General features: G+C 45.9%; 1 protein-coding gene across 1 annotated transcript; it reads left to right on the forward strand.

Annotated features, from left to right (window-relative positions):
• Nucleotides 1–1440: 1440 nt before the first annotated feature.
• On the forward strand, nt 1441–21781 carry UBAP1L (ubiquitin associated protein 1 like). The gene is made up of 5 exons (XM_007166012.2): nt 1441–1560; nt 13401–14015; nt 16206–16412; nt 20226–20327; nt 21373–21781. The coding sequence occupies exons 1-5, from the start codon at nt 1441–1443 to the stop codon at nt 21505–21507; spliced, it is 1179 nt and encodes a 392-aa protein (XP_007166074.2). The 3' UTR covers nt 21508–21781.
• Nucleotides 21782–22843: the final 1062 nt, after the last annotated feature.

The raw sequence follows: 22843 nt of genomic DNA on the forward strand, positions 1-22843 counted from the left end.
GTGTGTATATGTCAATCCCAAACTCTAATGAAATTTTTAAAAGATAACGTTTACATGGTTTGGTTTTTTTATGTAGAAATACAATTGATTTTTGTATATTGACCTTGTATCCAAAGACCTTGATAAATTACCTTACTATTCTTTTGGATTTTCTACATATAAATATGTCATCTAGAAATAATGATGGGTTTGTTTCTTTCCAATCCTTATACTTTTGTTTTATTTTTCCCTCTCTTTTTGCACAGGCTAGTACCTCCAGTGCAGTGTTGAACAGAAGAGATGATGGAGACATCTTTGTCTCATTTCCAATCTTGGGGGTATCTTTTAATATTTTACCATTAAGTGGGATGTTTGCTTTAAATGTTCTAGAGATTTTCTTTGTTAGGTTAAGGAAATTCTCTTCTTAAGTTGCTAAAAATGGTTTGTTTATTGTTTCTTAAAATCATGAGTGGATATTGATTTTACCAAGTGCTTTTTCTGCATCTATGGAGATAGCTAATTATACACTTTTTCATTTTTATTCTACTGATATTTATCTTTATTCCCATTGATTAATTTTGGAATGTTAATCCAGTCTTTCATTTCCTGAAATAAGCTCAACCTGGCAGTGTTGTATTTTTCTATCCATAATTATTTTTGATAAGATTTTTGCATTTATTTTCATGAAATATCAGCCTCTAATCTTCTTGTCAGGTTTGGTATTTTTTTTTAACATTTTTAAAAATTAATTAATTATTTTTTGGCTGCATTGGGTATTCATTGCTGCACACGGACTTTCTCTAGTTGCGGCGCGCGGGGGCTACTCTTCCCTGTGGCGCGCGGGCTTCTCATTGCGGTGGCTTCTCTTGTTGCGGAGCACGGGCTCTAGGCGGGCGGGCTCAGTAGTTGTGGCTCACGGGCTCAGTAGTTGTGGTGCATGGGCTTAGTTGCTCTGCGGCATGTGGGATCTTCCTGGACCAGGGCTTGAACCCGTGTCCCCTGCATTGGCTGGCGAATTCTTAACCACTGCGTCACCAGGGAAGCCCCCAGGTTTGGTATTAAGGTGATGCTGAAATCAAAACAAGTTAGGATGTATTCCTTCTTTTCTGGAAGAATTTGTGTAATTTGATATTTCTTTCTTAACCATTTGGGTGAAAACTTGATGAAATGCTTTAGAACTAGTGTTGCAGACCGTGTTTTGGGAAACAGTGGTCTAGAGAGCAAAACTTAAACATGAAATAGTCAGTTGCTGTTGGTTTGAATGCTCTTGTTTTATTCATTTCCTCCCTTAGGCAGCACGGGCCTTTCCCTTTCTGGCTCTGTGGGGCTCGGCTAAGTCACCACATAGGAGAGCAGTGAGCCATTTGAGACCTGAGCCTGGTCCTCAGGAATTCACTCTCTCCCTGCCAGCAGGAGGCCTGCCCCAGCCCTGCTCAGCCATCTCCACATTCCTCTGACAGAATGAATGCCCTGGATGGTGTCCCCTTCAAGGTGCCCAAGGGCTTTGTGATAGGCACGGAGCCCCTCCCTGGGCCAGAGCTCAGTGTCCCAGACTGCAGGGAGCTTCTGCTGGGTTCTATGGTAAGTGTATCTCTCTGTCTGTCTTCTCATCCCTGGCTCTGTGGGTCTGATGCTGAGCCTCATGAGGTCCCTTGTTCCTTGATTTTAACTGGCAGCCTGTCCTGTTCTGGTATATTCTAGGAAGTTTGGAAATAACCCAAGAGGAAAAGATATTTCATGAAGAAAGCTAGTGTCCTGGTGTTGGGGGCTATTTAGTGGGTCTTATTTTAAGTTTAGAATAACTGGAAGGTTGCCTGTATGGAGTGACTGAGAGTCATGGCAAGGATGCTCCAATTCCTCTGTTCTCTATCAGCCTGCTGCCAATTCTAAAATTCCACCATTAGAATCACTTCGTTGGGCTAAGATACTCTCTCCAGAATCCTCCATTAAAATGCAGACAGTTACATGGGACATATCAGAAGGGATTACTATTCCACAGACCCAAAGCACATCTACCCTGGGGGCACCCTTGAGGCACCCCTTGCCCCACGGCTCACACACTGGGATATGCACCCAGTATATATGGTGGTATCACATACCCTCAGGATAAACATGATTATTTAACTTCCAAGTGAGTCAAATTTACTTGAAGATTTAGGAGGAAACCTATTGCATTTATATTATAACATAGGTGTGTCATGGGGTAGAAGGCAGAATTCACATGAATTTTGAAAAAATGAAAGAAAAGGATTGCAGAGAACTGTGGAGCTGGCGTTGGGTCTCTTGGGACTGAGTCCTCGGGCTCTTCTGTGCTCAGTGCTGTCTGTGGGCTAACTTTGTAGGAAAGTTTGAGGATCTAGTTCAGCTCTCACTCACTTTGCATATGAGGACCTGAGGCTCAGAGAAGGGAAATGATTTGTCCAAAGATAGTGGCAGTGGCAGGACTAAAACCAGGGTCCTGACTCTAGATCATTTCCTGATAGCTAAGGGAAGGATTGGAACATGAGAGCCATCAGACAGATAATGTTCGAGGGCAAAAAAAAGGGTTGTGGGAAGTGAGGTGCAGAGAGCATAGTCCAGGAAGGAGAGGCCTGGAGAGGGTCAGGTGGAGAGGCATGAGTGGCCTGTGGGGACAGGAGCAGGAGACTTATCTGCAGACCCTGGAGTTGCACTTAAGCTCCTTAAGACCCAGAACAGAAATAAGCTTTGTAAAGCCCAGAGCACAGTGTCCAGGGGCCCACGCTCTGTGGGGCAGGAGCTCTTGCTCTCTCCAGGCAGCCTGTGCTGTGGGCCCTCTGGCAGTAGGGCCAGTATTGTTGGGAAGAGGAACTTGCTTTACTAAACTCCAGGGGAGGTAGACTATCACAACTTTTCCCTCTCTGCTGGACTCAAGCCAAGCTGGGAAGAGGCTATTCTGAAGGTCTTCTCCTCGAAGCAGAAATGTGCACCCTTCTGCCAAGTCTATGTCTAGTGTCCTAGCCCATATGCTGGCCCTGGCTCTGCCTCCTATTCTCAGGGTGGGCATCTGTACTCCCTTATGCCTGTTTCCCTTCCTGAGCCTCCATTTCTTTTACTGCTGTGGCAAATAATCAAATAGAGACTCCAAGTATGATTTACAGCCTCTCCTGGTCAGTCTTCCAAATGTACTGGGCTGTATTCCCAGTGTTTGGAACTTGAAACACATTTTCCCATAGCAACAATGTTATAGATAGTAGTTAGATTACCAGATGAACCTGTAGTGGCCTAAAGAGAAAAAATAGCTACCATTTAGTGAGCACCTGCTATGCACCAGGCCCATGCTAGGTGCTCTTTATATGTTCACTCTTCTCTCTCATGTTTTTTTAAATTTTATTTATTTACTTATTTATTTATTTGGCTGTGTTGGGTCTTCGTTTCTGTGCGAGGGCTTTCTCTAGTTGCGGCAAGTGGGGGCCACTCTTCATCGCGGTGCGCGGGCCTCTCACTATCGCGGCCTCTCTTGTTGCGGAGCACAGGCTCCAGACGCGCAGGCTCAGCAATTGTGGCTCACGGGCCTAGTCGCTCCGCGGCATGTGGGATCTTCCCAGACCAGGGCTCGAACCCATGTCCCCTGCATTGGCAGGCAGATTCTCAACCACTGTGCCACCAGGGAAGCCCTTCTCTCTCATTTTTATGACCCGTTTAGCAGGTGGGTGTTCCTTCCCCATGGCACAGGAAACCAAAGTTCCCACCCAGGTGACCAACAGGGTCATGTGGCTTGTAAGTGACACAGCCAGGACTCCAATGTGATCAGACCCCAAAGCCCATGTCCACTCCCTGCACCCTACTGCCTTCCCAAGGAGTCTCAACAAGTCTGTGTTTTGTTGTTTCATCATAGTTTCATCATCCCTTTAATCAGAGTTAATTTCCCTTTTGTCAATTAAAATTTTTAGAAAGAAAATATATTCATGCAGTTTGAAATGAAATACATTTCATTACCTAGCATGGGTATATATAGGTATAGCACAAGGGTGAACAAACATTTTCTGTAAAGAACCGAATAGTAAAAACTGGCAATTACTTAACTCTGCTGTTGTAGGGAGAAAGGGCCATAGACATTACAGAAAGTAGTGGATGGGTATGGCTGTGTTCCAAAAACACTTTATTTATAAAAACAAGGTTGGAGGTCAGTTTGGCTCCCAGGCAGTTTGCCTACCCTGAAAGAGTGAAAAGCCTTATACTGACACCTTCCCATCTGTCCTGTCCCCACCTCTACTGGTGACCTCTGTCACTCATTTTTTAAAATGTATTCTTCTGGAGATTCTTATGTTTGTATACACAAGCAAATACAGCTATTTCCTCCTTTTTTACACCAAGGGTAGCATTTTATATACACTGTTCTTCTTGATTTTTTTCACTTAATATATTTTAAGACCTTCCATATCAATACATAGAAAGCTTCTTCACTTTGTTTTTCACTGTATTGCGTTAAATGAATACATCGTACTTTATTGAATGAATCCCCTCTGGATGGACACTTAGGTTCTTCCCAGTCTTTTGCCATTACAAACAATGCTGCAGGGAAAGACTATGCAGATGTCCTTTTGAATTGAAGTGTATTGCCATATTGCCCTCCATAACGATTATATTGATTTACATCCAACCAGCGCTCTACAGGGGGCCTATACCTCAGCTCCACTCCCCAACAGAGAGTCATAAGATGTTGGATCTTTGCCCAGGGATAGGCAAATGCTATCTCAGTGTAGTTTTATTTTGCCTTTCTCTTATCCTTAGTGAGGTTGAGCAGCTTTTCATGTGTTTAAGAGCCATCTGTATTTCCTTTTCTGTGGACTGTCCATATCTTTTGTCCATTTCCCTGTTGGGCTGTTGGTCTTTTCCTTATCTATTTCTAGGCACTCCTATATTAGTATGTGTTATCAGAGCTGTTTTCCTTCCAGTTTGTCATTTGCCTTTGACCTTGCTTATGGGGTATATTTGCCATGCAGATTTTCACATGTGCGTGTGTGTACTTTCATGGCTTCTCAATTTCAATTCAGAGAAATGTTTTCCCACTTGAGGTTATAAAGGATTTCTCTCCTGTTTTCTCCTAGTACTTCTATGGTTTCATTTCATACAATTGAATCTTCGATCCTTTTGGAATTCATCCTTGTGTATGATGTGAGGATGGATCCAACTTTATTTCCTTTCAGCTGACTAACACCATTTTTGACTAACACCATCTTCTTCCCATTGCTTGAGATGCCACCTTGTTATTTACTAAAGTTCCATAGATATTAATTTCTATTTCTGGACTTTCTGTTCTGTACCTTTAGTCTATCTGTGCCAGTGCCTTAGCTTTAATTATTGAGGTTTTATAATATATATTAACAGCTGGTAGGGCCAGTCCCCCTTATTTCTCTTTTTGTCCCCAGAGTTTTTCTGGCTATTCTTATTTGTTTGTTTTTCATATGAAATTTAGAATCATCTTGCTTAGGTTCCACAAATCACAAGTGCTGGTATTTTTTTTTCACATCTTTATTGGAGTATAAATGCTTTACAATGTTGTGTTAGTTTCTGCTGTACAACAAAGTGAATCAGCTATATGTATACATATATCCCCATATCCCCTCCCTCTTGAGCCTCCCTCCCACCCTCCCTATCCCATCCCTCTAGGTGGTCACAAAGCATCGAGCTGATCTCCCTGTGCTATGTGGCTGCTTCCCACTAGCTATCTATTTTACATTTGGTAGTGTATATATGTCCATGCTACTCTCTCACTTCATCCCAGCTTCCCCTTCTCCCCCTGTGCCCTCAAGTCCGTTCTCTACATCTGCATCTTTATTCCTGTCCTGCCACTAGGTTCATCAGTACCGCTTTTTAAAATTCCATATATATGCGTTAGTATACGGTATTTGTTTTTCGCTCTCTGACTTACTTCACTCTGTATGACAGATTCTAGGTCCATCCACCTCACTACAAATAACTCAATTTCGTTCCTTTTTATGGTGGAGTAATATTCCATTGTATATATGTGCCACATCTTCTTTATCCATTCATCTGTAGATGGACATTTAGGTTGCTTCCATGTCCTGGCTATTGTAAATAGAGCTGCAATGAACATTTTGGTACATGACTCTTTCTGAATCATGGTTTTCTCAGGGTATATGCCCAGTAGTGGGATTGCTGGGTCATATGGTAGTTCTATTTTTAGTTTTTTTAAGGAACCGCCATACTGTTCTCCATAGTGGCTGTATCAATTTACATTCCCACCAACAGTGCAAGAGTGTTCCCTTTTCTCCACACCCTCTCCAGCATTTATTGTTTGTAGATTTTTTGATGATGGCCATTCTGACTGGTGTGAGGTGGTACCTCATTGTGGTTTTGATTTGCATTTCTCTAATGATTAGTGATGTTGAGCATCTTTTCATGTATTTGTTGGCCATCTGTATGTCTTCTTTGGAGAAATGCCTATTTAGGTCTTCCACCCATTTTTGGATTGGGTTGTTTGTTTTTTTGATATTGAGCTGCATGAGCTGCTTGTATATTTTGGAGATTAATCCTTTGTCAGTTGCTTCATTTGCAAATATTTTCTCCCATCCTGAGGGTTGTCTTTCCATCTTGTTTATGGTTTCCTTTGCTGTGCAAAAGCTTTTAAGTTTCATTAGGTCCCATTTGTTTATTTTTGTCTTTATTTTCATGTCTCTAGGAGGTGGGTCAAACAGGATCTTGCTGTGATTTATGTCATAGAGTGTACTGCCTATGTTTTCCTCTAAGAGTTTTATAGTGTCCAGCCTTACATTTAGGTCTTTAATCCATTTTGAATTTATATTTGTGTATGGTGTTAAGGAGTGTTCTAATTTCATTCTTTTACATGTAGCTGTCCAGTTTTCCCAGCACCACTTATTGAAGAGGCTGTCTTTTCTCCATTGTATATTCTTGCCTCCTTTATCAAAGATTAGGTGACCATATGTGCGTGGGTTTATCTCTGAACTTTCTATCCTGTTCCGTTGACCTGTATTTCTGTTTTTGTGCCAGTACCATACTGTCTTGTTTACTATAGCTTTGTAGTATAGTCTGAAGTCAGGGAGCCTGATTCTTCCAGCTCCGTTTTTCTTTCTTAAGATTGCTTTGGCTATTCGGGGTCTTTTGTGTTTCTATACTAATTGTAAAATTTCTTGTTCTAGTTCTGTGAAAAATGCCATTGGTAATTTGACAGGGATTGCATTGAACCTGTAGATTGCTTTGGGTAGTATAGTCATCTTCACAATACTGCTTCTTCCAATCCAGGAATATGGTATGTCTCTCCATTTGTTTATGTTATCTTTGATTTCTTTTATCAGTGTTTTATAGTTTTCTGAGTACAGGTCTTTTGCCTCCTTAGGTAGGTTTATTCCTAGGTATTTTATTCTTTTTATTGCAATGGTAAATGGGAGTGTTTCCTTAATTTCTCTTTCATTGTTAGTGTATAGGAATGCCAGAGATTTCTGTGCATTAATTTTGTATCCTGCAACCTTACCAAATTCATTGATTAGTTCTAGTAGTTTTTTGATGGCATCTTTAGGATTTTCTATGTATAGTATCATGTCATCAGCAAATACTGACAGTTTTACTTCTTCTTTTCAATTTGTATTCCTTTTATTTCTTTTTCTTCTCTGATTGCTGTGGCTAGGACTTCCAATATTATGTTGAATAATAGTGGCGAGAGTGGACATCCTTGTCTTGTTCCTGATCTTAGAGGAAATGCTTTCAGTTTTTCACCATTGAGAATGATGTTTGCTGTGCGTTTGTCATATATGGCCTTTATTATGTTGAGGTAGGTTCCCTCTATGCCCACTTTCTGGAGAGTTTTTATCATAAATCGGTGTTGAATTTTGTCAAAAGCTTTTTCTGCATCTATTGAGATGATCATATGGTTTTTGTTCTTCAGTTTGTTAATATGGTGTATCACATTGATTGATTTGCGTATATTGAAGAATCCTTGCATCCCTGGGATAAATCCCACTTGATCATGGTGTATGATCCTTTTAATGTGTTGTTGGATTCTGTTTGCTAGTATTTTCTTGAGGATTTTTGCGTCTATGTTCATCAGTGATATTGGTCTCTAATTTTCTTTTTTTGTGATATCTTTGTCTGGTTTTGGTATCAGGGTGATGGTGGCCTCGTAAAACGAGTTTGGGAGTGTTCTTCCCTCCACAATTTTTTGGAAGAGTTTGAGAAGGATAGGTGTTAACTTTTCTCTAAACGTTTGATAGAATTCGTCCGTGGAGCCATCTGGTCCTGGACTTTTGTTTGTTGGAAGATTTTAAATTATAGTTTCAATTTGATTACCTGTGATTGATCTGTTTATATTTTCTAGTTCTTCCTGGTTCAATCTTGGAAGGTTGTACTTTTCCAAGGATTTTTCCATTTCTTCCAGGTTGTCCATTTTATTAGCATAGAGTTGCTTGTAGTAGTCTCTTAGGATCTTTTGTATTTCTGTGGTATCAGTTGTAATCTCTCCTTTTTCATTTCTAATTTTATTGATTTGAGTCCTCTCCCTCTTTTTCTTGATGAGTCTGGCTAAAGGTTTATCAATTTTGTTTATCTTCTCAAAGAACCAACTTTTAGTTTTATTGATCTTTGCTATTGTTTTCTTCGTTTCTATTTCATTTATCTCTGCTCTGATCTTTATGATTTCTTTCCTCCTACTAACTTTGGGTTTTCTTTGTTCTTCTTTTTCTAGTTGCTTTAGGTGTAAGGTTAGAATATTTATTTGAGATTTTTCTTGTTTCTTGAGATGAGCTTGAATTGCTGGGAGCTTCCCTCTTAGAACTGCTTTTGCTGCATCCCATAGGTTTTGGATCATCATGTTTTCATTGTCATTTGTTTCTAGGTATTTTTTTATTCCTTCTTTGATTTCTTTAGTGATCTCTTGGTTATTTAGCAGCGCACTGTTTAGCCTCCATGTATTTGTGTTTTTTACTGTTTTTTTTTCCTGTAATTGATTTCTAATCTCATAGTGTTGTTGTCAGAAAAGATGCTTGATACAATTTCAATTTTCTTAAATTTTCCAAGGCTTGATTTGTGACCCAAGATGTCATCTATTCTGGAGAACATTCCATGTGCACTTGAGAAGAAAGTGTATTCTTCCGCTTTTGGGGGGAATGTCCTCAAAATATCAATTAAGTCTATCTGGTCTACTGTGTCATTTAAAGCTTGTGTTTCCTTATTTATTTTCTGTCCAGATGATCTGTCTATTGGTGTAAGTGGGGTGTTAAAAGTCCCCCACTATTATTGTGTTACTGTCGATTTCTCCTTTTATGGCTGTTAGCATTTGCCTTATGTATTAAGGTGCTCCTATGTTGGGTGCATAAATATTTACAATTGTTATGTTTTCTTCTTGGATTGATTCCTTGATCATTATGTAGTGTCTTCCTTATCTCTTGTAACAGTCTTTATTTTTTAAAAACCTTTGTTTATTTTTATTTTTATAAATTTTTAAAATTTATTTTATTTATTTGTTTTTGGCTGCATTGGGTCTTCGTTGCTGCACATGGGCTTTCTCTAACTACAGTGAACGGGGGCTACTCTTCATTGTGGTGGCTTCTCTTGTTGTGGAGCACAGTCTCTAGGCGCGCAGGCTTCAGTAGTTGTGGCATGAGAGCTCAGTAGTTGTGGCTCACAGGCTCTAGAGTGCAGGCTCAATAGTTGTGGTGCATGGGCTTAGTTGCTCCACAGCATGTGGGATCTTCCTGGACCAGGGCTCATCCCCATGTCCCCCGCCTTGGCAGGCAGATTCTTAACCAGTGCGCCACCAGGGAAGCCCCCAACATTCTTTATTTTAAAGTCTATTTTATCTGATATGAGTATCGCTATTCCAGCTTTCTTGTGATTTCCATTTGCATGGAATATCTTTTTTTTTTCTTTTTTTAAAAAAATGTATTTATTTATTTATTTTTGGCTGCGTTGGATCTTCGTTGCGTGTGGGCTTTCTCTAGTTGCAGCGAGCGGGGGCTACTGTTCATTGGGGTGCGCAGGCTTCTCATTGCGGTGGCTTCTCTTGTTGCGGAGTATGGGCTCTAGGCGTTCAGGCTTCAGTAGTTGTGGCACGCAGGCTCAGTAGTTGTAGCTCACAGGCTCTAGAGCGCAGGCTCTGTAGCTGTGGTGCACAGGCTTAGTTGCTCTGCGGCATGTGGGATCTTCCCGGAGCAGGGCTTGAACCCATGTCTCCTGCATTGGCAGGCGGAATCTTAACCACTGCACCACCAGGGAAGTCCCCAACAGCCTTTATTTTAAAGTCTATTTTATCTGATATGATAATTGGTATTCCAGCTTTCTTTTGATTTCCATTTGCTTGGAATATCTTTTTCCATTCCCTCACTTTCAGTCTGTATGTGTCCCTAGGTCTGAAGTGGGTTTCCTGTAGACAGCATATATAAGGGTCTTGTGTTTGTATCCATTCAGCCAGTCTGTGTCTTTTGGTTGGAGCATTTAATCCATTTACATTCAATGTGATTATTGATATGTATGTTCCTATTACCATTTTCTTAATTGATTTGAGTTTGTTTTTGTGGGTATTTTTCTTCTGTTGTGTTTCCCACTTAGAGAAGTTCCTTTAGCATTTGTTGTAAAGCTGGTTTGGTGGTGCTGAATTCTCATAGCTTTTGCTCGTGATTTCTCTGTCAAATGTGAATGAGAGGGCTTCCCTGGTGGTGCAGTGGATAAGAACCTGCCTGCCAATGCAGGGGACACAGGTTCAATGCCTGGTCCAGGAAGATCCCACGTGCCGCAGAGCAACTAAGCCCATGTGCCACAACTATTGAGCCTACGCTCTAGAGCCCGCGAGCCACAACTACTGAAGCCCACACACCTAGAGCCCATGCTCCACAACAAGAGAAGCCACTGCAATGAGAAGCCCGTGCACTGCAACAAAGAGTAGCCCCCTCTCGCTGCAACTAGAGAAAGCCTGTGTGCAGCAACGAGGACCCAACACAGCCAAAAATAAATAAATAAAATAATTAAAAAAAAAAAGACTCATTAGCCACCTTTCTTTAAAAAAAAAAAAATCTGAATGAGATCCTTACTGGGTAGAGTAATCTTGGTTGTATGTTTTCCCCTTTCATCATTTTAAATATGTCCTGACCCTGCCTTCTGGCTTGCAGAGTTTCTGCTGAAAGATCAGCTATTAACCTTATGGGGAATCCCTTGTATGTTATTTGTTGCTTTTCATATTTTTTCTTTGTACTTAATTTTTGATAGTTTGATTAATACGTGTCTCCGAGTGTTTCTCCTTGGATTTATCCTGTATGGGACTCTCTGTGCTTCCTGGACTTGACCAAGTATTTCCTTTCCCATGTTAGGGAAGTTTTCAACTATAATGTCTTCAAATATTTTCTCAGACCCTTTCTTTTTCTCTTCTTCTGGGACCCCTGTAATTTGAATATTAGTGTGTTGAATGTTATCCCAGAGGTCTCTGAGACTGTCCTCAATTCTTTTCATTCTTTTTTCTTTATTCTGCTCCCCGGCATTATTTCCACCATTTTATCTTCCAGCTCACTTATCCATTCTTCTGCCTCAGTTATTCTGCTATTGATTCCTTCTAGAGTATTTTTTTTTAAACTTTTTTCAGTCATCTTTAACTTTTTTTTTTTTAATTATTAGCACCTTTAATTTTTATTTATTTATTTATTTATTTTTTTGGCTGTGTTGGGTCTTCGTTTCTGTGCAAGGGCTTCCTCTAGCTGTGGCAGGTGGGGGCCACTCTTCATCGCGGTGCGTGGGCCTCTCCCTATCATGGCCTCTCTTGTTGCAGAGCACAGGCTCCAGATGCGCAGGCTCAGTAGTTGTGGCTCACGGGCTTAGTTGCTCCGCGGCATGTGGGATCTTCCCACACCAGGGCTCGAACCCGTGTCCCCTGCATTAGCAGGCGGATTCTCAACCACTGCACCACCAGGGAAGCCCTAGAGTATTTTTAATTTCAGTTATTGTGTTGTTCATCACTGTTTGTTTGCTCTTTAGTTCTTCTAGATCCTTGTTAAACATTCCTTGTATTTTCTCCATTCTGTTTCCGAGATTTTGGATCATCTTTACTATCATTACTCTGAATTATTTTTCAGGTAGGTTGCCAATTTCATCTTCATTTATTTGGTCTTGTAGGTTTTTACCTTGCTCCTTCGTCGTAACATATTTTTTTGTCGTTTCTTTTTTTTTTTTTTTTTTTATGGATGGGGCTGTATTCCTGTCTTACTGGTTGTTCAGCCTGGGTCTTTGGATCCTTTTATTCCTTAAGTCCTGTTGACTGTCTCATTATCTCTCAGTCTCTTTCTCTCCATGACTGCCTCATCAGTTCTGAAGTTGTCTTTTTCCCTCCTCTGTCCTTCACAACCCACTTATTTTGCTCCAGTCTCTTTCTCTGTCCATTTATTCTGCACACACTTACAAATATCCCCTTGGGGCCAGAACTGCCCTGGGCCCTGAGAATACAGAAAGAACTAAGATACACTCAGGGAGCCACACTTAGAACAGCTAAGTTACGTTCCTCTCTCCAACATAGGGTCATTCAGGGGTGGGAGGGGGCAGTGCCTGTCTGCCTTTCTGCCTCCCATTTTCCCCACACACACCACTTCCCCCAGCCTTAACTGGCCATCATGGAGCCCTGAAATTGCCTTTTGAGAATATTTATATTTTTTAATGGAGTTTTATATTTCCAGTTCTAAATTTTAATGGTAGGTACCGGGAGTATTTTATTTTTGCCTCATTTACAAACTCTCAATTTAGATTATTTATGTGGGCTCCAGATTTATTTTTTAGGTGGCTTGATCTGTAGTGGAGAAAGCACTACAGTCAGATGGACAGAGGAATCCCAGCTCAACCACTCACCACTAATCTCACCACGAGCAAATTAAATTTTCTGAGCCTCATTTTGATAATCTGGAAATAGGAATAACATTAGGACCTACTAAGTAGAGTTCAACAAAAATTAGCGATTTTTACATTTCCTGGGCCCCAAAGTAACCTCAGATGGCAGCGAATGGGATGGAGATAAGTACCACTCCACAGAGAGGTTGGCAGGCCTGGGCCGGCCTCCAAGGCCAACTGCTCAGTGACAAATGATGGGCTGAAGTGAAAGCTTCTTTGCTAAGAACAGGTTTTGTTGGAGAATTTTTTTAAGCCCCTGTTGTTCAATTATATACTGAATGGCAAAGGGACTTAGATATTTGTTTTCACTGTTTCATTCTATTAACCTATTCCTCACTTTGTCCTTCCTGCAGTTTGCCATTAAATTGTTATTGATATCCATCCACCCCAGTGCTAGCTAAAACCAAGGGTGAGGGTAGGCTGCGATAATGCCTGGGGCTTACAATCAGAAGCTGTCCAGGCCTGGCAAGTCTATGCCTGAATAGGTTCCCCAGAGGCCAGAAGGTAGGGGTGCGCCCCTGGCCCTGGTTTGCCTGGTGGAGCCTCATGTGGCCTTCTTTCCGCAGCACGACTTCAGCCTGGAGAGGAGGGCACTCTTCTGGGTGGAGGTTGTAGTCCGGGGACCCTGCCTGGTCCAATGCGATGCCCCGGGGGCAGCTTCAGCCCCTCCCGCCTGGCTCTTGCTGGTCATCCCTGAGCAAGGGCTGGAGCCCATGCCTGCCGCAGCCGAAGGTCCTGAGGCCAGACCGCAGGAGCATCCTGAGGAGGAAGAGGTGGAGGATGAGGACCAGGATGAGGAGGAAGCCTCCTCTGCCATGGAGGAAGAGCCGGATCCCTGCAGCCCCCAGCCCAGCTCCTCAGCGAGCCCCAGTCTGGGCCAACACCGGTGCTCGCTGGACGTGCTGCGCGGCGTGAGGTCGGAGCTGGCCGGGGCGCGGCAGCGGCTCTCTGAGTGCAGGCTGGCCGCCCGCCCCCGCAGTCTCCTGCACCGCATCCGCCACCGAGCTCTGAACCTCTGCCCCGGCCCCGCGTCACCCCTGGGCCCGGCACTCCCGCTCTCCAGCGCCCCCGCGCCGCCCCCAGGCCCCGAGCCATCGCTCCCCAGCACCCCGGCGCTGCCCCCTCGGCCCTCCACGGCTGGCGCCGTGCCCCCGCTGCGGAGCCACAGGCCCGCGGTTGCGGTAAGGAAACTGCCCCCTTGGCCGAGGCCACAGCTCAGCAGTGAGGCCCCCGCAGTCTGGGTGTCCAGCGTGGTTCGAAGCCTCGGTCCCCTCCTCTCCGTGCTCCTCCTCCCTACCTGCTCTCACCTGGCCCTATACCATGCAGTCCTTCCTGCGGCCCTTTGCCTAGAATATTCCCTGCTCAGAGGTCCCTAATCCCTCTGTTTCTCACTGTGCCCTCTTTGCTTCTATTAGGGCGCATGTCACAATAATTGTAATTACCCAATATGTGTCTGTCTCTTCCAATGGAATATGATTCTTCTAGGGCAGCGACTGGATCGCATTAATGTTTGTTTCCACAGCACCCAGCAGCACACTTGGCCCATAGGGGGTGCTCAGCGAATGTCTGTTGAGTCAGGGAATGTGGCTCAGATCTAGGGCTTCCCACCCAGCAAGGCTTGCTGTAGGATGGGTGAGGGGAAGGCTCAATCAAGGAATATTCACTGTACAGTTACTTCCTTCAAGAGACTGGGTTGGAAGAGACCAGGTCAAAAGCACAGGACAAGGAGAGTTGGGCAAGGAAGTGTGAGACAAGGCAGCACTGTACAGTGGGAGGAATCAGGTATTGAGAGAGAGGTGAGGGTTGCTGCAGGATGGGAAGGCTTCAGGACAGAGGATGTGTACCAAGAAGAACTGGGAGCAGATATGAACATATGGTGAAGCCAATGAAGCTTAAGCCTCAGGCCCCTCACTAGCTCCTTCCAAGGCCTTGTACATAGTTTTATATCCATAACTGTCTTTTTTCTTTAAGTGGTCCAAATTGTGTAAGTATCAAACTCCACAAAACCTGGATCTGGAACAGATGGGTTATGTCAGGACTAGTAGCAGGAGGTGGCAGTTAGGCACAGCTTTCTTCCCCCCAGCAGTTCCACAGTCAGGCCAGGAGATGCAACAGAATAAGGCCAAGGTGAAATTAAATCCAAAAGACATATTCAAGGTCTGGCATTTCCCACTCACTGCTGTGTGAGCTTAGGCAAGTCACTGAACTGCTCTGAGCCATCTCTTCTCTACCTGTAAAGTGGGCAGCAACCCTTCACACAGTTATTTAGAGCGAACAAAGAAGAGGCTGTGTAAACTACACAGGCCACACCCACATCACGGACTAGCTGCTGATGCCAGGATGGCTCTTCCCTGGTCCCAATTAAATTTAACTCTAGCAACAATCTTACAGCGGGGTTGGGGGGAGGATGGGGCAGATGTTCTGAAGAGGAGGAAACTGAAGCAGAGAGCAGGTAAGAATCTTTTTCAAAGTCACAAGGGTAGACTCAAATCCTAAGATTTGCATGTTTTTCACCTGGGGTAAAGAGCAGATCCTAGGATGAGGTCATGGCAGGGAAACCCCTGAGAAGATGAGGACGGGTGGGGAATTCACATGTTACATGCACTCTGCTCCTGAAGTCAGGGCAGCAGCTAGGCTTTTCTTGGGGAGGAGGGGACAGGGCAGTATGTTCGGGGTTAGCAGATGGGTGCTTCTTCATGGGGGACGGGTTAGGGGTGATGCCAGCCAAACCAACTGAAGTGCCTTCAAGCCACCCTCCTTAGTCCAGGATCTGTGTGGGTTTCCCCAACACCACAGCTGTACCCAGTTCCTACCCTACTCCATGTCCAGCCAAGCCCCAGCCAGCCAAACTCAAGAAGGAAGATCTGGCTGGGAAGATCACCCCTGCTTCCCCCTTACTAAGGTGTGGGGTAAAGAACCCTGGATTTGATTCTGAGTAGGGTTCAGATCCCAAAAGTGTGTTGCTTACCAGGTCATTAACTTGTCTGAACCTTGACTTCAATATCTGTAAAATAGAATGAGCCTATCATATTTCTCTTTCAGGGTTGTTTTAAGCAGTAAGTATTATCATCTACTAGCAGTTTCTGTATGCCAGACCCTTTGCTAATCAGTTTTCTCACCTTGTCTTATTTAAGCCTTATAATAACCCTGTGAGTTATCTGGTATGATTGCATCAATTTTACACATGAGTAAACTTAGTAAACAGTAGAGAGCTGGGATTTGAATCCAGGTCTGCAGGACTCCAAGCTCCTCACAATATTAGCCCCTACACTCTGTAGAGAGGGTGGTACATAAAGGCATCTTTAAAAATGTCCTGCCTAGCCAGGTGTCACCTCCATGGTAACTGACACGTCCACTTGTCTGTGTTTCAGTCCCTCAGCCTGTATACCTGCCTGCCACCTCCTGGGCAGGTGCCCCAGCCTCTCGCCGCCCACAGATTGCACCCTGATTCTGCTGACTTGCTGTCCGCCCTGAGCCAGGAGGAGCAAGACCTCATCAGGCCAGTGGTCGCCCTGGGGTATCCCTTGCACAGGGCCATCATGGCTCTACAGAAGACTGGGCGGCAAAGCCTCAGCCAGGTGAGTGGAGGACCCAGAACTGGGGGGCTGTGGAGCTGGAGCCCGGTGAGTGGCCACACTCTTTTTATCTTCAACTTGAAGATACTTTATGTTTTTCTCTAGAGGCAGAATTTCAGCTTGGAATCGATTATTGCTCAATCAATTATGAGCAAGTTTCTAGACCCTAATGCTACCACCTCTATAGGAGTTTATCAGGAATCCCCATGCCTACTTGGGGAGTCTCAATATTCTACTCCTGTCCCAGTCTTTGCCCCAGATACAGAAGACTGGAGCTTTGGGCAGCCACGAATCTCTCCAGAGCTGCCCAATAACACTTTCTGCAGCAGGAGAGATGTTTTATTCCTGTGTTGTCCAATACAGTAGCCACTAGCTATATGTGGTTACTTGAAATGTGGCTAGTGTGACTGAGAATTTTAATTAATTGTAATTAATTAGAATTTAAAGGTAAATAGCCACATGTGGCTACTGGCTACCATATTGGATGGCACGGCTCTAACCACTTCCCTCAACAGTTTATCCGTACCCATATCCATCTCTCTCTCTTTCCATCTACCCATCCATCAATCTAGTCATCAGTATTTGCTGGGCACTTCGTGGGTGTTTACATGCAGCTAGGAGCTATGGGGAAAACCAGTATTGTAGGTTAGGTTCCCCAGGAAGCAGACTCCGATGGAGTTTGGCATACAGGATATTTATTAAGGAGACCCTTGGGAACAACTTCTGGGTAAGGGAAATGACAGAAGCAAGGATGGGTAGAGGGAGAGGCTGAGCTTTGTAGACCCAGTGACAGCCAACCCCACAGCTCAGAAGCATATATGGCCCTTCAGAGTTGTCCTAATTGGGGATGAGATGGTCAGGCCTTCATACTTCTGCTTCAGTCAGTCACCGATGTGGGAAGAAGGTGACTTGAGAGAAGTGATTCTCTGCAGCTAAGGCAGTTCCTGAAGGGACAGATAATTTCTGTGTGAGAACCTTCCAGGGCAGCACCTTAGGCTGATCTGAGATTTAAGAAGTTGCCTCCACCTTCAGCTGCCACTGAAAAGCCAGGACCTTGGCCAAGAAGCTGTCTAGGAGGGCTGTGAGGGGCCAAGTCCATGGTAGGGACTCTGACATGCCTCTTCAGTCCCTCCAGACCCTGTGACAAGGCTGAGGTCTCGGGCCATCACTGTGGGGGTCTGAAGATTAGCTGGAGGCAGCACAGGGCACTGGCCTCCCTGTGGGTGGGCTGGGAGAATCTCACTGCATCAGGAACGTTGTGTTTCCAGACATAGACTGACCACCTGCCTGGTGAGTCTTCTCCCAGTGAGCAGTCAGGGGCCAGGCACTAAGGGGTGGGCCTGAAGGGCCACTGGATGACTTCGTCTATCCTCCCCCACCAAGTTAGTATTCCTCTCTGTTCTGTGAAGCTCCACCATTAACTGTGCATCTCCTTTGGGTTCACAGCCCTTCTCCCTTTGAAAGACAAACACTACAGTAAATCCTTTTGAAAAGAGATGAACGACGATGGTCCAGGAGGGAGGGCATCAGGTGATAGAGACAGGGCACTTGGAAGAACCAAGGAGAGAGGAAGAGATACAAAAGATAAGCTTTGTCCATCACTCCTTCCTTCCTTCCACAAGGATTGATGTGTCCACTGACTGCCTGCAGGACAGGTGTGGGTGGCATGTGTGAGGGTCCATAGGCCAGGCCCAGACTTGCCATGGGACTTTAGACACATCAGGTCCCCTCTTTGAGCCTCACTTTCCCCATTCACAGAATGGAGGGGAATATGTGTTTATAATCAATAACTGCTGGAGGTCCCATCCTGGACTCTGATGGTGACATCCTCACCTACCCTGGGGCCTGAGATAGGCCTGGTAGCTGACCAAGCAGGAGAATCCTTACAAATGCAGAGTCTCAGGACCTACTGTGCAGAGTCCCAATCAGTGGATCTGGAGTGGGCCCAGGGCCCTATCATTTTAAAAGACCTATCATTTAAAAGATGGTTCTGATATGCATGGTTCTGATATGCAGCCTGGCTTGGGTCTGCTGGTGTGGACTGAGTCAGAGATTCTCAACCTTGCCTGCACACAAGAATCACCTGGAGAGCTGTAAAAGTCCCAGTGCCCAGGCTGTCCCCCTGACCAGTCATATCAGGGCCTCTGGAGGTGAGCATCAGCAGTTTATGGGTAGTGATACTGAGGCACCAGTAGTTTTAAGGCTCCCAGGTAGCTACAGTCAGCACCAAGGCTGAGAACCTTTGCTGTCGATGAACCAAGAGGTGAAGGGAGCATCCCCCATCTGCCCTGCCCCTGTTTTCACCTTCTGAAACCCTGTCTACTTTCAAGCCAGCTCAAAGCCCCTCCCCTAGCAGCTGGCCCCCTGATGGACAAGGCACTGGCCAAGAGGTCAGGTGATCTGAGCCCTAGTCCTGGGACCTGGGGCAAGCTGCCCGCCCTTCCTAGACTTCAGTTACCTCAACTGTGCAAGGAGAGCTTGTTTGGGTGGTTTTCAAAATGTGCCCAGAGCAAGGTCCCTGAGGTGGGGGCACTGGACTCTGGGCTCCCTCCACCTGCCGACAGCTCTCCCAGAGCAGCTTCAACCTTACCCTGTTACTGTTGAAGCCCCCTGGTGCTTGGACAGTTCAGAAGCTAAAACAGTTTGAAAACCATTAGTCTGTTATGATCTGTGTTTTCTGCCCAGTTCTGAAGGTCTGCAGAAACCTGACCTGTTTCTCCTCCACTTATACCCGTAATTCTAATCTTCTGGAGCCTTCATTTGGCAGACTCCCTGTAAATCCTGCTTTGATCTGCCTGGCACTCATGTCTTCCTGTATCTGGTTTATCTCCCCCACTGAGCTGTAAGCTCCCGGAAGGTAGTTCTTAATTCATTTTATAAACACAGCATACATTTATTGAGCTCCTTCTGCCTGCCTGCCATGCTGGGTTCACAGTGGTGAACACAGTGGTGAACAAGACTGACACAACTCTTCCCTCGTGGAACAAAAAGTTAGTGGATGAGAAAGACAGTAGAGCAATTACAAAGCTGTATGTGAGGGGAAGCATGGGGTGCTGTGGGAGCACCTGGTGGAGATGGGGGGTGGGGAGAGGCTCCCCAGGGAAGAGGAGTGAGGCTGGCCTTGGCCTTGGAGCCAGATGTGCAGGAGTCTGGGGGTGCTGAGGGAGCAGCTGGGCTGCTGACGGAGATAAGCGGGGCCACTGAACCTGGGCTGGGAGGCAGCACTTTATTCTGAGGGCAAAAGTAGCCCCTGATGACTAAGCAGGGAGTGGCTGGAAGAGGTGATCCGCCCTGTGGGTCCTCCACTGTCCCCTCCCCTTTCCAGCGCTGGTGCAGGACTGTTGCAGAGAGTGGGGCCCACGGGGTCCTGGATGGCAAAGATGTTATGTGTCTGGCAGTGGGTGGGGTGCACAGCTGTGGGTGGGAGAGGAGGTTATCTTCTCACAGGTGGGTGCTCACCAGGGAGGGAAAGCAGCCTGGCTGGGTGGTGGGTAGGTACCCGTGTTTGAGCCCTGGCCCGTTCCCCACTTAGGTTCTGGGAACACCTTAGCCCACCCTGACAGCCCTCTGCCTGGATTCCAGCCCCCAGCTTGGGACAGGTGGTGAGGCTTTGCTGTCCACCTGGCCCCAGGGGAGGCCTCTGACCCTCTTCTGTTGGCTCATGGGTCTCTGGGGCCACGTTGTGTGTGGCAGGTTGCCCAGTCAGCCTGGCCCTGAGCTCAGCCTTAACGAGGCCCTTGTGTGCCTCCTCCACCCCATCTGCTGCCCCTGACACCCCTTTTAACCTCCTTCCCTCTGTGCCCCTTTCCGGCCCAGTTTCTCAGCTACCTTAGCGCCTGTGACCGGCTATTGCGACAGGGCTACGAGGAGGGCCTGGTGGATGAGGCCATGGAGATGTTCCAGTTCTCCGAGAGCCAGGTCAGCAGGGCCTCCAGCCTGGGCCACCGGGGAGGGGAGGTGTGGGGTGCACACACGAGCCTGGTGTGCTGGAGAGGACCAGTGCCAGAGCTGGCCTGCGGGCCACAGGAGACAGCCTGCTTGCTCAGCCCTGGGGAGAAGGAGGCAGCCCAGGGAGATGGGGCATGGGGAAGGGGAGAGGACCCAAGGGGAAGGGGAAGGGGAGAGGACCCAAGGGGAAGGGGAAGGGAGGGGGTAGGGGAGGGGGAAGGGAAGGGGTAGGGGAGGGGGAAGGGGAAGCGGTGGGGAGAGAGCAGGAGGGAGGGCTTTAGTGTTATTTAACTGAATCAACACAACAAACATTGACTTTCACTCCTTGTCAGACACCCAGACAGGAGCCAGATAGGTAGCAGAAAGGTGCTTGAACTCTGTGCTTGGGGAGTGTGCCGCCTACCTGGAAACCCAGAATGCATGCGGCTGTGGTCCCAGTAAGGGGACATTCTAAGTGCCTGGTGAATGTGACCTGTCCACAACTGGCAGTTGGCCCAGGCAGAGCAGTCTTCACAGAGGCTGAGGGGGGGATGCAGGGGTGGGAGAGATGCCGAGGAGGAGGAGCGGGGAGGGGCAGGGGAGTTTCAAGCACTGGGGCCGGAGGAGGAAGGCAGGCAGAGGCTGTGCTGTGTGAGACCTTGGCAGGGTTTGGGGCCTGGACAGAGACCCTGCGCTGTGCATCCTCTGGGCACCAGTATGCAGCCTTCCTCTTCCTGCCCCAGCGCAGCACCCGAGCACAAGGAGTCAGGAGTGAGCCAGAGTGGGGAAGGAAAGCCGGACAGAGAGAGCTGGCAGCCTGCCTGGGCTCTCCTTCCCTGGCACAGGAAGGGAGGTTTGAGCCCATGTCACTGAGGTACAGGAAAACCACAGGTGCTGCCCAGGATCAGGCTCACCTGGCCTGTGGGGGTCACAGCTTTCTGGGGGTATGTACAGTGGGCATCTGGGAGGGGGCTCCCCAGGGCAGAGGCCCAGCCTCACAGAGTCCCCCACGCCCTCTCTGCCTCCTGTTCCTCAGGCAGGGGAGTTCCTGCGCCTCTCGGAGCAGTTCAGCGACATGGGCTTCCAGCAGGACCGGATCAAGGAGGTGCTGCTGGTCCACGGCAACCGCCGTGAGCAAGCCCTGGAGGAGCTGGTAGCCTGCGCCCAGTGACCCTGGGCGCACCTCGCGGTGCCCACGCATCCCTGGCAGTCCATCCTGACTCTATTATGAAAACCACATAAGAATAACAAATTGAGGCATATTCATTGTAAAAATGCAAATGATGCCAAGGGTGGGAATAAATACTGTAAAGGTGGCAAAACTTTACCCATCTTAGGACTTCAACTGGGGCTCTTTAACAAAAAGATAGATTAACAAGAGAAAAATAAAAGTTTATTAATGCATGCGGCACACATCATGCCTGAGAAACTTCAATGAAAAGTAACTCAAAATAGCAGTTTAGAACTCTGGCTTATATAGCATCTTCAACAAAGAACAATACATTTGTAGAGAAATGACAGGACAAAGGAAAAAACAGTTTTAGGCTTCCAAGGATGGCAAACTGTGGGAAGGTAAATATATGGGAGGGAACTAATGGAGTAAGGTTTGTTTGTAGGTTCCCCTGGTACACTTCTGGGCTGACAAGAATCTGTCTCCAGAAAAGGAGAATTTATATCCTGCCTTTAAGCAGAAAAGAGGGGAAGGGTAGAGAGAGCTTTTCCTGCATTTGCTGCTTCTTAATTGCCTTCAGCTCAAAATAATTATGTCGAAGAGGCATATTTTGGGGTGACAGTCTGGTTTCCTTCAATACCAAAAGAATCAGCTAAAAGAGTTGAAAGTGCTTCCTTGTGGGGAGGGGCAGATGGAGTTGCATAGGCGAGGAACTATGTGTTTTCATATAAGCTGTGTAAAATGACCTATATTTGATTCTTTAAACTATGGGCATTAGTAACTTTGAGTTTAAGAAAATTAAAACAAATAAATGATGTGCTGTTCTTTGGGTCCTGTAGGTTTCTGGTCTTGGGGTGCAAAGAATATCTAACTGTGGGTCAGAAGACCTAATTCTGATTTTGGTTCTGTTGATGACTGGCTCAAGGCCTCTTTGGGCCTAAGTTTCCCTAGGATAAGTGGAGTGATTAGCCCTGACTGCTATCCATAAGAATGCCCTGGGGAGTTTGTTAAAATGTCCAAGTCCCCACTCCTGGATAATCTGATTCAGAAAGTCCAGCTTGGCAGCCCGCGGGAATCTGTTTTGTTTTTATAAGAAGCTCTCTGGGGATTCTTTCTTTTTCTTTTTTTAATTGATTTTTTGGTTGTTATTGTTGACCCCCTTCACCCATTTCCCCCCCTTCCATCCCCCACCTCTGGCAACCACTAATCAGTTCTTTGTATCTATGAGCTTGTTTTTGTTTGTTTCTTTGCTTTTTAATATCCCACATATGAGAGATCATACAGTATTTGCTTTCTCTGTCTTATTTATTTCACTTAGCATAATACCCTCAAGGCC

This window comes from Balaenoptera acutorostrata, chromosome 3 (assembly GCF_949987535.1).
Source record: "Balaenoptera acutorostrata chromosome 3, mBalAcu1.1, whole genome shotgun sequence".
In the NCBI taxonomy this organism is placed as follows: Eukaryota; Metazoa; Chordata; class Mammalia; order Artiodactyla; family Balaenopteridae; genus Balaenoptera; species Balaenoptera acutorostrata.